The 17,577-nt window shown below is 40.3% G+C and overlaps 1 protein-coding gene across 2 annotated transcripts in view; it reads left to right on the forward strand.

The window, feature by feature from the left end:
* Positions 1 to 17,577, forward strand: part of NKAP (NFKB activating protein) — a 41,603-nt gene that overhangs the window by 3,541 nt on the left and 20,485 nt on the right. For both annotated transcript variants that reach the window (XR_014306946.1, XM_082716265.1), the window contains exons 3-8: positions 9,631 to 9,701; positions 9,890 to 10,030; positions 12,091 to 12,154; positions 13,776 to 13,885; positions 13,983 to 14,058; positions 15,039 to 15,188. Coding sequence is in view for 1 of the 2 variants with exons in the window: in XM_082716265.1 (XP_082572391.1) it covers positions 9,631 to 9,701; positions 9,890 to 10,030; positions 12,091 to 12,154; positions 13,776 to 13,885; positions 13,983 to 14,058; positions 15,039 to 15,188 (612 nt within the window). In the remaining variant the exon portion in view is untranslated. The remainder of the gene's footprint in view (positions 1 to 9,630; positions 9,702 to 9,889; positions 10,031 to 12,090; positions 12,155 to 13,775; positions 13,886 to 13,982; positions 14,059 to 15,038; positions 15,189 to 17,577) is intronic.

The raw sequence follows: 17,577 nt of genomic DNA on the forward strand, positions 1-17,577 counted from the left end.
CGGGTGCTGGGATCAAGCCCTGCATGGGGCTCCCTGCTCATCGGGAAGCCTGCTTCTCCCTCTCCTGCTCCTCCTGCTTGTGTTCCCTCTCTCGCTGTCTTTCTCTCTCTGCATCAAATGAATAAATAAAACCTTTTAAAAATAAATAAATAAATAAATAATAAAACATGTTGCTAGTGGATTTTAACATTAATTGTTCTTTCAAAAGATACTTACTTTTAAGGATTTTATTTATTTATTTAACAGAGAGAGAGCACAAGTAGTCAGAATGGCAGGTAGAGGGAGAAGCAGGCTCCCCACTGAGCAGAGGGCTCGATCCCAGACCCTGGGATCCTGGGATCATGACCTGAACCAAAGGCAGCCACTTAACCAACTGAGCCACCCAGGCACCCCTTAATTGTTCTTTATAAATTGTAATTCATGTTGGTACTAATTTCCTATTCCTTGAAGGGTACAGTATTAAGACAAATACATTATTATTTTGAATTGTTTTTTCTCAACCTAATTGTAGAATACATGTCACATTAGTTAGCCTTACAGAGGGATTTTTTTTTTTGAGGTACAATTGACAAACAATATGGATGGTAGACTAGGGTTTTCTTATATATATATCATTTGCAAATAGTGACCGTTTTACTTCTTTACCAGTTTGGATGCCTTTTATTTTTCTTGTCTTGTAGCTAGGACTTCAGTAGTGTGTTGAATAAAAGTGGCGAAAATAGGCATCCTTGTCTTGTTCCTGATCTTAGGGTAAAGCTTTCAGCTTTTTACTGTTGAGTGTGATATTAGCTATGGGTTTGTCGTAAATAGCCTTTCTTAAGTTAAAGTATATTTTCTCTATATTCACTTTGTTGAGAGTTTATATCTTTTTTGGATGTTGAATTTTGTCAAATGCCGTTTCTGCATCTATTAAGATGATTCTAGAATTTTTATCCTTTATTTTGTTAATGTGGTATATCCACATTGATAGATTTTTGGATATTGAATTATCCTTGCATTTTTGGAATAATTTCTACTTTAGAATGGTATATGATCTTTTTAATATAGTATAAAATTTGATTTGCTAATATTTTGTTGCAGATTTTTACATCTACACACATCAGGAATATTGTCTTATAATTTTTTTTTATTTGTAGTGTCTTTGGTTTTGGTATCAGGGTAATGCTGGCCCCATAATTTTTTTTTATTTGTGGTGTCTTTGGTTTTGGTATCAGGGTAATGCTGGCCCCATAGAGTGAACTTGTTCTTTCTTCAGTTTTTTGGAATTGTTTAAGAAGTACAGGTCTTAACTCATTAAATATTTGGTAGAATTTACCTGTGAAACCGTCTGGTCCTGGAGTTTCTTTTGTAGGGAATTTTTTGATTACTGAGTCAATTTTATTAGTAGTAATCAGTCTGTATTGTAATCTTCCTGATTTAGATGATTGTTGTTTCTAGGAATTTATCCATTTCTTCTCAGTTGTTCCATTTGTTGGCACATAATTGTTCTTAGTAGTTGCTTACAGTTTTTTTCAATTTCTGTAGTATTGGATATAACTTTCCCCTTTCACTTCTGATTTTATTTATATGGGCACTCTCTTTTTTTTTTGATGAATCCAGTTAAAGTTTTTTTTTTTTAATCTTTTCAAAGAACTAACTCTTAGTTTCTTTTTTTTAAAGTTATTTGTTTGAGAGCAAGTGAGAGAGAGCATGCATGAGCAGAGGCGGGGAGGGTTAGAGGCAAAGGGAGAAGCAGGCTCCCCACTGAGCAGGGAGCCTGATACAGGACTCCATCCGAGGACCTGAGCATCATGACCTGAGCTGAAGGCAGATGCTTTACTGACTGAGCCACCCAGGCACCCCCAACTCTTAGTTTCATTGATCCTTTCTGTTGTCTTTTTAGTTTCTTTTACATTTATTTTTCACTCTGATCTTAATTATTTTCTTCCTTTTACTAACTGAGGGCTTTGTTTTTTTCTAGTTCCTTTAGCTGTAATATTAGATTGTTTGAGATTTTTCTTGGTTCTTTAGTGGGGCCTGTGAACTTCCCTCATAGAACTTTCACTCCATTTGATAGGTTTTGTACTGTTGTGTTTCCATTTTCATTTGTCTCAAGGTATTTTTTCATTTCCTCTTTGATTTCTTCATTGACCCATTGGTTGGTTGGTTGTTTTTAAAGATTTATTTATTTAAGAGAGAGAGCACATGCTCAAGTAGGAGGGTTGGAGGGAGAGGGAGAGAGACTCTCAAGCAGACTCCATGTTGAGTGGAGAGCCTGACATGGGGCTTGATCTCATGACTCTTGAGATCATGACCTGAGTTGAAACCAAGAGTCAGACATTTAACCGACTGTACCACCAAGGCACCCCATCCATTGGTTGTTTAATTCCATGTTGTTATGCCTTTATGTGTTTGTGTTTTTCTAGTTTTCTTGTAATTGATTTCTAATTTTCTTGTAATTGATTTCTAATTTCATACTATTGTAGTCTGAAAAGATGCTTGATACAGTTTCAATCTTCTTAAATTTATCAAGACTTGTCTTGTGGCCTAACATGGGATCAGTCCTGGAGCACATTTCATGTGCACTTGAAAAGAATGTGTATTCTGCTGGTTTTGGATAAAATGTTCTGTGTATATCTGTTAAGTCTATCTGGTCTAATGTGTTGGTCAAGGCTACTGTTTCCTTATTGATTTTCTGTCTGAATGATCTATCCATTCATGTAAGTGGGGTGTTAAGGTCTCTTACTGTTATTGTATTATTGTCAATTTCTCCCTTCATGTCTGTTAATACTTGATTTATGTATTAAGGCGCTCCTGTGTTGGGTGCATAGGTATTTACAAATGTTCTATCCTCTTGTTGGATTAATCCCTTTATCATCTATAATGTCCTTCATGTCTTGTTACAGGCTTTGTTTTCTAGAATGTTTTGTATGATATAAGTATTGCTACTCCAGCTTTTTGTTTGTTTTCATTTGCATAGGATATCTTTTTCCATCCCTTCAGTTTTAGTCTGTGTCTGAAGTGAGTCTCTTATAGGCAGCATATTGTTTTTTAAACAGTTGTTTTGGTTTGGGGTTTTTTTTTTTGGTATTTGGTATTTTTTTTAAATCTATTCAGCTACTGTGTGTGTTTTGATTGGAGCACTTAGTTTACATTTAAAGTAATTATTTAAAAAAACCTATTAATAAGTATGGACTTGTTGCCATTTTGTTGATTTTTTTTCTGATTTTTTTTAAAGATTTATTTGTCAGAGAGAGAGAGAGCACACAAGTGGGGAGCAGCAGGCAGAGGGAGAAGCAGTCTCCCTCCTGAGCAAGGAGCCAGATGTGGGACTTGATCCCGGAATACTGGGATTTTAACCTGAGCCGGAGGCAGACACTTAACTAGCTGAGCCACCCAGGCGCCCTTTCTGTTTTTGAAAGTCTTCTCTGTTCCATTCTTCTCTTGCTCTCTTCCCTTGAGATTTGGTGACTTTCCTTAGTGTTGTGTTTGTATTCTTTTATTTTTTGTTTATCTGTTACAGGTATTTGGTCAGTAGTTACCATGAGGTTCATATATAACATCTTATGTATATAGCAATCTATTTTAAGTTAATGCCCACTGAAGTTCAGATGCATTCTAAAAACACTACATCCCCCCACTGTGTTTTATTTTTGACATCACATTTTACATCTTACTATTTTATGTTTCCATTGAGTAATTATTGTGGGTCTGATTTTGCTGCTTTTGTTTTTTAACCTTCATCCTAGCTATGTAGGTGGTCAATCCACTACCTTTACTCTATGTTTACCTTTACCAGTGAGATTTTAACTTTAATGATTTTTCGTTTTTTAAAAGAATTTATTATTAAGTAATCTCTACACCCAACATGGAGCTCAAACTCACAACCCCAGGATCAAGAGTCATGTACTCCACTGACTGAGCCAGCCAGGTGCCCCTCCTTTTATAATTTTCTTAGTTGTAGTTATGATTTGTCTTTTCTACTTAAAATTAAGTCCCTTTAATATTTCTTGTAAGGCTGGTTTGGTATTGATGAGCTCCTTTAGCTTATGATTATCTGAGAAACTCCTTGTTTCTCTTTTGCTTCTGAGAGATGACCTTGCTGGGTAGAGTAAATTTGCTTGTAAGTTTTTTTCCTTTTAGCACTTCACGTATATCATGCTGTTCTCTTCTGACCTATAAAGTTTCTGCTGAAAAACCAGTTTATAGATTTAGGGTTCCCTGGTATGCAACTAGTTGTTTTCCTTTTGCTGCTTTTAAGATTCTTTATCTCTAACTGTTGACACTTTTATTATAATATGTCTTGGTTTCTTTGGGTTCATCTCATTTGGGGGTGTTTGCTTTCTAGACTTGGATGTCTTTTCTTCCCCACATTAGGGAATTTTTCAGCTATTATTTTTTCACATAAACTTTCTGTCCTTTTCTCTCTCTTCTCCTTCTGGGACCCCCATAGTACGACTATTAGTACACTTGCTATTACCCCAGAGGTCCCTTAAACTTAACCTCATTTTATTCAGTTCTTTTGCTTTTTGCTCTTCAGATTCAGTGGTTTCTCCTATTCTGTCTTCCAGATTGTTAATCTGTTCTTCTGCATCTTGTAATCTGCTGTTGATGCCCTCTATTCTTCATTTCAGTTATTGTGTTCTTTGGCTCTGATTGGTTTAAAAAATATTTTCTCTCTCTTTGTTGAAGTTCTCACTGTGTTCATCCATTCTTCAGTAGAGTTGAGGGAGCATCTTTATGGCCATTAGTTTGAATGCCATCTGCTAGATCTGCGTCTTGTTTAGTTCTTTTTCTGAGGTTTTGTTGTCTTCTTCCACTTGGGACATACTGTTTTGTCTCATTTGCATCACAGTGTTTGTTTCTGTTTCAGGTAGAAGAGCTGTTGTCCCAGACTTGGAGGAGAGGCTTTAGCCAAAGGTGTCTGTGGGGCTCAGTAGGGTTTGGGTGACAAACCCCCCTGGTCACCCAAGCCAGGTAGCCCAGGAGTGTCTCCTATGTAGGCTGTGTGCTCCCTCTTGTGGCTGGTCATAATTTGTGTAGACTGGTATAGACTAGTATGTGGGGCTGTTTCCTGGTGCAGCTAGCTGTCTGCTAGGCCTGGCTATGACTACTTTGTGGATGCTTGTGAGTGGGGCCGACTTCTGGCCTGTCTCATTGACAGGCCTGGTTGCGACTGTTGTGGGCATGCTGGTGTGTGGGGTCAGCTCTTGACACAGCTGGCTGTAAGGCTTGCTTGTGAGAGGCATGAACACTGCTGAATAGAGCAGGCTTTCAGTGCAGCTGGCTGCAAGGTCCAGCTGCAACTGATGCAGGCACTCTAGTATGTCAGATTGGGCCTCCAGGGCAGGAGCCCTGGAGGAGCCCTTGGGTGGAAGGTCTGCTGGTCCTGGCTGAGGATTCCTGCTGGTATGATGGATACAGAGCTGCTAGAGAGGAGTGCCAGGCCAGGGCAGGTGGGTTGGGTGGAGTGAGTCTGCTTGGGCTGTGCCAGTACTACTAGCACAGGAGATGGAGAGTGTCAGAAATGGCACCGCCAGCGCTGGACCAGCTAGATGGAAGGGAAGTTAAAAGAAAATGGGTCCTGCCAATACTTTTCTCTGGAGAATGTTTAGACAGATCCCTGCTCCTCCACACACACCCTAAACTTAGTCTGTTTGGATCTCTCCTTCACCTCTAACCTAGGTGCTTTTCAAACTAATGCCTCTGCACTGGCGTGCCCTTTAAGGGGAAGTCTCAGTTTCCCACTGCCCTTTGGCTCTCCCAGACATAAGCCCCACTTGTGTTCAACGCCAGACATTATGGGTGCTTGTCTTTCTGGTACAGGTCCCTCAGGCTCTGGAGGCTGATGTGGAACAGAGATCTCTTATTTCTCAGTGAGGGACTCCACAGTTATGATATCCCTTCCACTGCTGGTCGCCATGCCGAGGGTGTGGGTCCTAACCAGACTGTGTCTCTTCTCCTTCTACCTTTGTCAGTGTGGCTTTTTCTTTATATCCTTAGTTGCATATGATCTGTTCTGCTAGTCTTCAGTTCATTCTCAGAGACAGTTCTGTATGTAGTGGTAGGTTTTGGTGTGTCTGTGGAAGGAGGTGAGCTCAGGAATTTCCTACTCCACCATGTTGGTACCCTCTCCTGTACTACATTTTCCTCATCTCTACATCCTTCCATAGACATTTGGGTTGTTTTCATGTCTTGGTTATTGTAAGTAATGTGCAGTGAACATGGGAGTACATATAACTTCAAGTTGCTGTTTTTGTTTTCTTTGGATAAATACCCAGAAGTGGAATTAATGGATCATGTGGTGGTTTTATTTTTAGTTTTTAAAGAAGCTCCATACTGTTTTCCATAGTGGCTATACCAATTTACATTCCCACCTACAGTGTGCAAGGGTTCCCTCTCCCACATCATCACCAACACTTGCTATTTCTTGTCTTTTCAAGTATGGCCATTCTAACAGGTGAGGTGTTACCGATTTTTTTTAAAGATTTTATTTATTTGACAGAGAGATCACAAGTAAGCAGAGAGGCAGGCACAGAGAGAGGAGGAACCAGACTCCCTGCTGAGCAGAGAGCATGATGCGAGGCTTGATCGAAGGACCCTGAGATCATGACCTGATCTGGAGGCAAAGGCTTAACCCACTGAGCCACCCAGGTGCCCCTTGATTTTTTATTTTGATTTATATTTCCCTGATGATTAGTAATATTGAACATTTTTACATTTACTGGTTACCCATTTATATGTTCTTTGGAAAACATCTATTCAGATACTCTGCTTTTTTTTTTTAAGAGAGAGAGAGCATGTGTGCGTGAGGTGGAGGTTGGGGGACAGAGGAAGAGAGAGAATCTCAAGTAGGCTTCACACTCAGCACGGAGCTCAAAGCAGACTTGGTCTCACAACTCTGGGATCATGACCTGAGCCAAAATCAAGAATTGGATGCTTAACTGATGGAGCCACCTATGAGCCCCTGTTACCTTTGTTCTTTTTTTTTTTTAAGATTTTATTTATTTAATTGACAGAGATCACAATTAGGCAAAGAGGCAGGTGGGAGTGGGGGGGAAGCAGGCTCCCCACTGAGTGGAGATCCTGTTTTGGGGCTCAATCCCAGGACGCTGAGATCATGACCTGAGCTGAAGGGAGACGCTTAACCCACTGAGTCACCCAGGTGCCCCTGTTACCTTTGTTCTTATCGGGAAATATAAAAACCAGGGCACCTGGGTGGCTCAGTCAGTCAAACACCTCCCTTCCGGTTCAGGTCATGATCCCAGGGTCTTGGGCTTGAGCCTGCGTCAGGCTCCCTGCTCAGCGGGAGAGTCTGCTTCTCCCCTTCCCTCTGCCACTTACCCTACTTGTGCTCTCTCTTGCTTACTCTCTCAAACAGATGAATAAAATCTTTTTTTAAAAATGTGAAAACAGGGGCGCCTGGGTGGCTCAGTGGGTTAAGCCACTGCCTTCGGCTCAGGTCATGATCCTGGGGTCCTGGGATCAAGTCCCGCATGGGTCTCTCTGCTCAGCAGGGGGCCTGCTTCCCTTCATCTCTCTCTGCCTGCCTCTCTGCCTGCTTGTGATCTCTCTCTGTCAAATAATTAAATAAAATATTTTAAAAAAATGTGAAAACCATTTCACAACTCCCACAAGGAGGTGAGGGAGCTAACTGCCTATGTTTTCTTCTAGGTAAATTTTTGTTTTCAAGTCTTTAGTCCATTTTGAGTTAATTTATGTGTATGGTGTAAGATAGTGGCTCAGGTCCATACTTCTGTATGTGGCTGTCCAGTTCTCCCGGCACCATTTAATAAAGAGGCTGTTCTTACTCACTGTATATTGTTACTACTTTGTCATAGATTAATTACCCATATATGCATGGGTTTATTTTTGGGCTTTCTAGTCTGTTCCCACAGGGATTTAAAAAAAAAATGAATATACCAATACAGTTTTGTTTAGTTTTCTTTTTTAAGTTTTTCTTTTTAAATAATCTATATGCCCAGCATGGGGCTCAGACTTACAGCCCCACAATCAAGAGTCTCAAGCTCCACCAGCTGAGCCAGCCAGGCACTCCTGGTTAGTTTTCGTGTATTAAATAGTATCTGACAGCCTAATTCTTTTTTTTTTTCTTTTCTTTTTTCCCTTTAGTGCTGTTCCTAAGGTTCTTCTTCCCTCTCCTCCATTTCTAAGTCTACTTTGAGTTGAAACAATATGCTTGACAGGTATACTTGTGTTTTATGACAGGGTGATAGCATTATTATTTGAAACTTGTTCTTATAGATACATCGAAAATGATCAAAGAATCCAAACTAAAAGAGTGAGTTGGAAGGAACACTACAAATAATTTTCCGGGCAATACCTAAATTACTACAGATGTGGTCTTCAGATTAAGATTATATGATATGAAAATTCCTCTTCTAAACTATTTTTATAAGATTCATCTATTTTGGGGGGCACCTGGGTGGCTCAGTGGGTTAAGCCTCTGCCTTCGGCTCAGGTCATGATCTCAGGGTCCTGGGATCGAGCCCTGCATCATGCTCTCTGCTCGGCAAGGAGCCTGCTTCTCCCTCTCTCTCTCTGCCTGCCTCTCTGCCTACTTGTGACCTCTCTCTCTCTGTCAAATAAATAAATAAAATCTTAAAAAAAAAAGATTCATCTATTTTTTAATATATTCTTTAAAGATTTTATTTATTCACTTTTTAAAAGATTTTATCCATTCATTTGACAGAGATCACAAGTAGGCAGAGAGGCCGGCAGAGAGAGGGGGTGAAGCAGGCTCCCTGCTGAGCAGAGAGCCCGATTCGGGGCTTGATCCCAGGACCCTGAAATCATGACCTGAGCCAAAGGCAGAGGCTCAACCCACCAAGCCACCCAGGCGCCCCTTATTTATTTATTCATGAGAGAGAGAGAAGCAGGGTACTCGCAAAGCAGAACGTGGGACTCTATCCCAGGACTCTAGGATCATGACCTGAGCCAAAGGCAGACCCCCAACTGACTGAGCCACCCAGGCACCCCAAAGATTTATTTATTTTAAGACAGAGAGCAAATGGGTCAGAGGGAGAGTGAGAAGACCCCCCGCTGAGCACAGAGCTGGATGTGGGGCTCAGTCCCAGGACCCTGAGATCATGACCTGAGCCAAAACCAAGTTTTGGCCATTCAGCCGCCTGAGCCACCCAGGCTCCCCATCCTCTTCTAAATGATTATAGAATTTTAATAGTACTCATTTTCAGAATTATCATAATAGAATGAAATCTGCTTATATTGTAGTGTGTTAAGTTCTTCTTGCTATGGGGACAGAATGGTTGTTGCTCTACTGTGTATGTCCTTTATACACATACAATAAATGCAATCTTCCTTTGGTCTTCCTGTCTCTATTTTTTTCATCTTTCCTTACATTCATCTTGTGGCTTCTGAAAAATCTTATATGTTGCTTTCAGTTTGAATAGTGTTTTGTAAATGCTAAAGCATGCAAATCTAAATGATTATTATGTTATTTTGAAGGTGGTACACTCTTGAACTCTACCTTTACAAAGTTATTCCAGTGTTTGCTTTTAATGGTTCTTGGACAACCGGGGTCATTACTGAAATATTTTGATTCTGTATTTTTATACTCCATGATTCACGGTTTATCAGTTTTCTGATTCTTACAACCGTCTTCTTCAAATTCAGCTCTGATGAACACACACCAGTGGAGGACGATGAGCCAAAGAAAAGCACCAGTTCAGCTTCTACTTCAGAAGGTACCTTTTTAACTACTACAGAGCTGCTGTATTGAGAAGTTGAAAAAAATGTTTATAGTCAAACAGTAGACTTTGCTTTTACAAATCAAGTTGCCTGTCATCTGTTCTTTTTCAGTATTTCAGATACAGTAAAATTGATAATCGTAATACTTGCCTAGAAGTTAATTTTGTATTTGTACTTCATGTAGAAGAAAAGAAGAAGAAGAAGAAGTCTAATCATTCAAAAGAGAGGTCCAAGAAAAAGAGAAAGAAGAAATCCTCTAAAAGAAAACACAAGAAGTACTCTGATGACAGTGACTCTGACTCTGACTCTGACTCAGACTCCAGTGGTAAGAAGGCCGGCATCGCTCTGCAAGCCTGGCTTCAAAACTCGTTTTACTTCGTAGAACTGATTTCAGAGGAAGGTTAAGGACAGTAGCCGAGAGGTGCTGAGCGCTGGCCGTCTCGGTGCCAGGAGCCCCACTAAGCGCTGGGTGTTCTCAGTGCTGTTCAGTCCACACGTGGCTCCAGACTACGTCTTAGAGATGGGGAAACAGGGCGCAGAGCAGGTTGTGACACCGCACTCAGGCTCACACAGCTGAGATCCAGACCCGAGCTCTGTGACCCCAGATGGGTGTTGTCCAGCCGTACGGGGCACGTCGTGGCGGCAAACCGAACCGAGGCGGGGTCGGGCCGGGAGACGTGCGGCAGCAGAGCCAGCCCCATGGGGCTGCTTCAGGCCTGGGGAGCAGCTCTCTTGTGTTGTCCTCACACTCAGTGGGCACCTCTGTGCCATTTTCCAAAAGTGACACCGCAGAGGACCCCCTGCCGGCTGGCAGCTGATTTATGGAGGACACCCCTCCCCCCAGTGGCATGGTGCCTCACAGAAAGCCACCTTTTGTGCCTTCTCCTGGCTGATGATTGACAGGATGATTGACCCCCTGCCTCTGGGGACATTGCATAAAGTGTCTTTTCCCCTCATGTCACTGGGGTTTCCTGGCTCCTGTTGTTGCTTTTCTTCCCCACTACTGGAAGAGTAAACTACCTTTTTTTTTTTAATAAAGATTTATTTATTTTGGAGAGCGTGTGCAGGTGTGCAGGTGGGAGGGAGGGGCAGACGGAGAGAATCTGGAGCTGACCTCCCCACTGACCATGGAGCCTGACAACAGGGCTGCATCCCGCAGCCCATGAAATCGTGACCTGAGCTGAAATGAAGAGGCAGCCGCTTAGCCGATGGGGCCACCCAGGTGCCCCTGATGAACTTTCTGAGAGCACAGATGTGAGCACATCTGTCCCCTACTTAAAAGTCCTTCAGGGTGAAGTTCGGACCCTGACTGATCCCTCTCTGATCGTACATGCCCTCTCCCTCTTGCAGCATCTTCTTAGCCCGAGAACGACTGTCTCCTCAGTCTTCCATGTTCTTTCTCTTGCTTCTGTGACTTGATACAGAGTCCATCTGCCTGCAGTGCCAGTCTCTCCCTGCATACGGCTTGGCTTACTCTCCTCAACAGTGGGCATGCAGTACTTTCGTAATAAAACTGATTTTAATGAGAACTAGCTTGGAGCACCTGGGTTGCTTGTCCGTGAAGCAAGCGTCTGCCTGCGGCTCAGGTCATGATCCTGGGGTCCTGGGATCGAGCCCCACGTTGGGCTCCCTACTTAGTGGGGTGTCTGCTTCTCCTTCTCCCTCTACCCTTCCCTGCTGCTCTGTGCTTGCTTGCTCTGTTGTGCTGTCTCTCACTCAAATAAATAATTTTTAAAAATCTTAAAAAAGAACTAGCTTAAGAGGCACCATTCTTTAAATACCGTCCCCAAACCAGCCTGATAATGAGACCTCTCTGTACGCCCAGAGCACCCCATGCTTCCCTGTAGCACTCTGGATTCTGTTTATCTCTTACTTCTGTCTCCTCTGTTAGACTGAGCTCCTAGAAGGCATGTCCCTGGCCCCAAACACATAGGGTTTTTTTCTTTTTTTCATCGTGAAAATGCTCAAAACAGTATAAAGTAAGGAGGGTAGTATTATACTATATATCACTTAGATTTTAACAATTTTTAGTATTTTGACATTTGCTTTAAATACCATTTTTCTTGCTGAGATATTAAAAATAGATTGGCAATATCACACTGTCACCCTAAAGATTTCTGTATCCATTTCTAAAAAACAAGGACATTTTCCTGCTTACCCATACTATTATCTCACCCAATATACTCTGTATCACTGAAGACTTAGTATAACTTTAATTTCTGTGTCCCTGGCGCCTAGTACATACCCTGATGAGTAGCAATAAATGTTTGAATTGGTTAATTTCTCTGTAACAACAAATAGGCCAGCAGTAGGATATTTACTCAAAATTACTGGGGTTTTAAAATTAAACTTTTGTTTCTAATTAAAATCTGCTTTAATTTCCAGATGAAGATACAAAAAGAAGAGCAAAGAAAGCCAAGAAAAAGGAAAAGAAGAAGAAACATAGATCGTTAGTTTTCTTTTAAATTTTTATTTTGGAAAAGTTAAAATATATATAAAATTATATAAGATAAAATAATAAGTAAATAATGATCAATAAAATAGTGTAATGATCCTCTGTGTAACCATCACCTAGCTTAATAATTTCAACTCTTGGACAATCTCCACTGCCCCCCCATTATTTCAAAACCAATTCCAGATATCATTTTGTCCGTAAGCCAGCATGTTTCTCTAAAAGATAGGCATTCTTTTTAAGAAATCATAACTACAATACTGTTATCATGCCTAAGATATTTAGCAACAATTCCTCAATTCTCAGCAGGTTTTTATACAGTTCGTTTAAATCTGGATGCAAATAATGCCCATAAATTATGATTGGTTGGTATGTCTCCTATATCTTTAAATTAGTTGGTTTCCCTTCCATTTTTGTTCTTGCAGTTTATTTGTTAAAGAAACCAAATCATTTACATATAGAGTTTCCTGCAGTATAGATTTTGCTGATTACATTTAATTTTTTATTTCTTTATTTTTAAAGATTTTTTTTAAAGTTATCTGTACACCTAATATGGGGCTTGAACTCAGGACCCCAGGAGCAAGAGTTATGTGCTCTACTGTCTGAGCCAGCCAAACACTCCTGACTGTATTTTTTTTTTAAGATTTTATTTATTTATTTGACAGAGAGAGAGTAATCACAAGTAGGCAGAGAGGCAGACAGAGAGAGAGGAGGAAGCAGGCTGAGCAGAGAGCCCAGTGTGGGGCTTAATCCCAGGACCCTGGGATCATGATCTGAGTGAAGGCAGAGGCTTTAACCCACTGAGCCACTCAGGCGCCCCTCCTGACTGTATTTTTATGGTGTGGTTTTAACATGGTCTTTGTCTTGTCTATTTCCTATATATTGATAGTAAGGTCTAGAGACTTGATGAGGTTCAGATTTGAGTCTTTGGCGCACATACTGCATAGGTGGTGCTGTGTACTTCGTCAGGAGGCAGTTAATGTCTGGCCGTCTCCGTTTGCCATGTTAATAGCCATGGATGGTCATTGCCTAGATCCCTTATTTCATTAGGGGTTGCAGAGTTGTGATAGTCTAATTCTGGTTCTCTCTCTCTCTTTTTTTTTTTTTCCTTTCTGGCTTGCTCTCTTCATTTATTGGGTAGAATAGTTCTGTGAGAGAAACCTACCCTCATCAACTGTTTGGTTGCTCTGAAGTAACAGTTTGTATAGGGAAGGCAGGATAATTTCTTTTTAACCTTTTTTGTTTTATGAGTTTTCAAAATAATGAGTTGGACTTCTTTTTGTATTGTTATGAACCCATGGATTCTAACATATTTGATGTATTTTAACCCATTACACTTCAAATTATTGATGCTCAAATTGGTAAGAGCTGTTTTTTAAACTGCTTTATTATCTTTCTGCAACATGAGAACTATTTCATTGTCCCCTTGAGAGATCTTTTTTTATAGTGAAACATGATTTGGTTAAATAAGTTGAAATCTTTTAATTAAAATTCTGCTCTAAAAATTGTAATCAGCTGAGAACTTAAATCATTTTCATCAGTCTTTCATTGCCTTAAAAAATGAGAGTCCCTTTAATGTGGGACTATTAAGTATATTTATATCAAATTATAATTACAGGAAGAAATACAAGAAAAAGAAGTCTAAGAAGAATAGAAAAGATTCCAGTGATTCAAGCTCTAAAGATTCCCAGGAAGAGTTTCTGGAGAATCCCTGGAAGGATCGATCAAGTAGGTTCTTCTGGTAGACTTTGATTCACAACAGATAAAACATTAAATTAAGTGATCAGTCAAAATGTGAATCTGTATCTGAACCTCTTTCCTGCAGAGCCTGAAGAACCCTCAGACTTAATTGGCCCAGAGGCTCCAAAAACACTTGCCTCTCAGGATGATAAACCTTTGAAGTAAGTAACTGTATTTAAAATACCTAAAGTTCCTTCCTAAAAGTTCCTTCCTAAAAGGCCGTAACTTGCCTTTCCAACTGTATCCCCGCCCTGTACGCCCTTATTCACCTGCCAGCTTCCAGCTGAGCGGAACCAGGACTTCCCGTATTGACTGTGCACTTTCCCACATTGTGCCTTGTTCACTTTATGTCTTCCCCCAGCACGTCCTCCCTTCTTTGCCCTGCCCTTTTTTCTTTGCTATTCCCAATTTCTTCCTGTTAAAATCCTTACCATCTTTCAAAGTTCTTTTCAAAAGGAGGGGTCATGTGCTGATTCCCAGGACCTTCCCTCCACAAGTATATGGGATTCCTACCCTTCTCTAATCCTCTAGTCCTCACAGTATTTTCTGCTTCTTTTGAGAGTGTCTTTTATGTTCTACCTTGTATTGTAGTTATGTCCCCATCAGTATATAAATCCCATAAGAACAGAGATCATTTTTGTGTTACAAGCTTTAAGTTTAATAGGTATTAAAGATACAGTGAATGAATTGAAGGAAGGGATGGTAGTTTTTAAAGTCCTCTCGAGTGAAAGTTAATAGGTAATTGTTACTGTATAGCATTATTACTCGTTACAACTCTAAAAAGTGTGTTAATTTGAGATCTATTACTTCTCTCTTTTTTTTCATAAAGGGAAAAAGGAATTCACTGGAGGCAGAAGCCATAAAGGCAGTGCCCGTAGGGATATATTGATCCATAATTGTAAACCATGAATCTAGACTCATTCACATCAGTTCTTTTGTTCCTCCAAAGCATGTCTGTATTCCTGGGTTTGTTATGCAGATCAGAGTGCAGTGTTCACTAATTAAAGTAATTCACATTGGGCTTCCCAGGATGCTCCCATTCAGCAGCCATTATTTGTATTGTTTTCTGAGAGAAAATCTTTTTGTGCTCTGTTTAGATGATGAGCTTTTTATAATGAACCTTTTCTGAATTACTTTGTAGCTATGGCCATGCGCTGTTACCTGGTGAGGGTGCAGCTATGGCTGAATATGTGAAAGCAGGGAAACGTATCCCAAGAAGAGGTGAAATTGGCTTGACAAGTGAAGAAATTGCATCATTTGAATGTTCGGGTTATGTAATGAGTGGTAGCAGGTAAGTTATTGGCATCGAGGTCAGTTTCCATGATTAGATCTTTTCCTTTCTCACTACCAGAATTATATTTTGGCAATTGATTTTCATTAAGTGATCATTCCTAATGAAAAGTAGGGTATAAATTTTGGTTTAATATTGGTTTTACTGATACAAACATGGTTGGCTAGAATTCCATGTGCAGCTCAGCCTCAAAATCCCAACTTCAGAGAATCAGTCTTTCTGTTGTCCTGTCCTAGTTTGTATTTTGGTACTTACAGTTTATCTTCTGGGGGATATAGTTAATTCAATTATTTATCACTGCCCCACAAGGAATATGGCTTTCTGGTAGTAGGAAATCATTTTCATGAGACAGTGTTTCCTGTTTCCGGAGTTTGCCTCTAGTTCTCTGTAGAGGCAGAGAATCTGGACTCTAATTCTCTGTGGACTCTGAGAATGGAGAGCAGGAAAGGATTATGACAGCATGGGGAAATGAAGAGAAAATTGTGGAGGAAAAAGCAAAGTACCAGGAAGAATGAGGAGAGTAAACTAATAGGACATCAGTACAAAGATCAAATTGAATTTTGGATTTTTTAAAACTTTATAAATTATTTAAAGGAAGTAAGTATTTTAAAATAATGTTGGAAGCAGGTATTTGCAAATCCCCTGAAGCACCTCCAGAATGTTGGGATTCGGAGGACCAGCACAGTAAGACAAAACAAAATGAGGGCTGCCTGGGTGGCTCAGATGGTGAATCGTCTCTTCAGCTCAGGTCATGATCCTGGGGTCCTGGGATGGAGCCCTGCATCAGGCTCTCTGCTCAGTGCTCTCCCTCTGCCATTCCCTCCACTTGCGCTTTCTGGCTCTATCTCTCTGTCAAATAAATAAAATCTTAAAAGGCAAAAAGAAAGGAGAGTCATAGGCATTGGAAAGGAGGATGTAATTCATTTTTTGTGAATGGTGTGATTTTTTTTTTTTACATAGAAAATCCTAAGGAACCTTCAGATGATTCTGAATAATAGGAGGGTTTAATAAGTGGTTGGATATAAGGTTAATACATGAAAATCAGTTGCATTTCTGTGTATCAGGAAATGGTTAGAAATGTAATTAAATAAAAAGGAAGCAACATTTATAATAGTATCAGAAAATATGAAGGATTTAGGAATAGGTCTTAACAAGAAATGTTCAAGACCTCTACAGGGAAAACTAGAAAACATTAAGACATTAAGAGACATTAAAGGGGCGCCTGTGTGGTTCAGTTGGTTAAGCGTCTGACTCTTGGTTTCAGGACAGGTCATGATCTCAGGGTGGTGAGATTAAGCCCCGTGTCGATCTCCACACTCAGCCTGAGATTCGTGCCCTCTCCCTCTGCCCCTTCTCCACTCACTCTCTCTCTGTCTCTCAAATAAATCTTTAAAAAAAAGAGAGCCATTAAAGAAGGCGTAAGTGGAGAGATACCATGTTCATACAGGAAGACAGTATATCAAGTCAGTTCTCCCCAAATTGGTCTGTATATAATGTAGTTCCAATCAGACTCACAGAAGAGCTTTTTGTGAAACTTAAGGTGGTTTGGGGCTTTTTTTTTAAGATTTTATTTATTTATTTGACAGAGAGCAAGCACAAGCAGGGGGAGCAGCAAAGGGAGAGGGAGAAGCAGACTCTCTGTGGAGCAGGGAGCCCGATGTGGGACTTGATCTCAGGACTCTGGGATCATGATCTGAACTGAAGTCAGATGCTTAACTGACTGAGCCATCCAGGTGCCCCAGTAAGATGGTTCTAAAATTTATGTTAGACTAGAAGGCCAAGAATAGCCCTGTCACCTTAGAAGAAGGACAGGAAGATAAGATTTGGCCTACCATGTATGAAGACTTACTATGAAGCTTACAGAACTTTAGAAAGTATAGGAGAACAAATGACTTGTTCAGTGGGATAAAATACGAAGCTCGGGCAGAGCCATACATGTGTGAACTTAGTTGTATGAAAGGGATTGTATGTCACATCACTGGGGAAAGAAGGAACTCTGCAGTAAATGGGGCAGGACAAAACTGGTTTTCTGTTTGGAGAAAGATGAAAGTAGAACTCTGCATGGTCATATTTAAAAACCAGTGCTACTGCGGGTGCCTGGCTGGCTCACTAAACCATGTCATCTCAGGGTTGTGAGCTCAAGCCCCACACTGAGTGGAGCCTACTTAAAATTTTTTAATAAAAAGTTAAAAAACAACTTTAACACTCTTAGTGTAACGTATAAGTAGATACCTAATAGATCTTGGGGTAAGAAAGTGTTTCTTAAGGAAGAATCCCCAAAAATGTACTTATCATAAAATAGTGATAATTTGCCTAGGTTAAACGACTTTTGTTTATCAGAAGACATCTAAAATAAGAAAAAGACAAGTTTTAAGCCAGGATAGGATCT

This window comes from Mustela nivalis (genome assembly GCF_964662115.1).
Source record: "Mustela nivalis genome assembly, chromosome: X".
NCBI classification, from domain to species: domain Eukaryota; kingdom Metazoa; phylum Chordata; class Mammalia; order Carnivora; family Mustelidae; genus Mustela; species Mustela nivalis.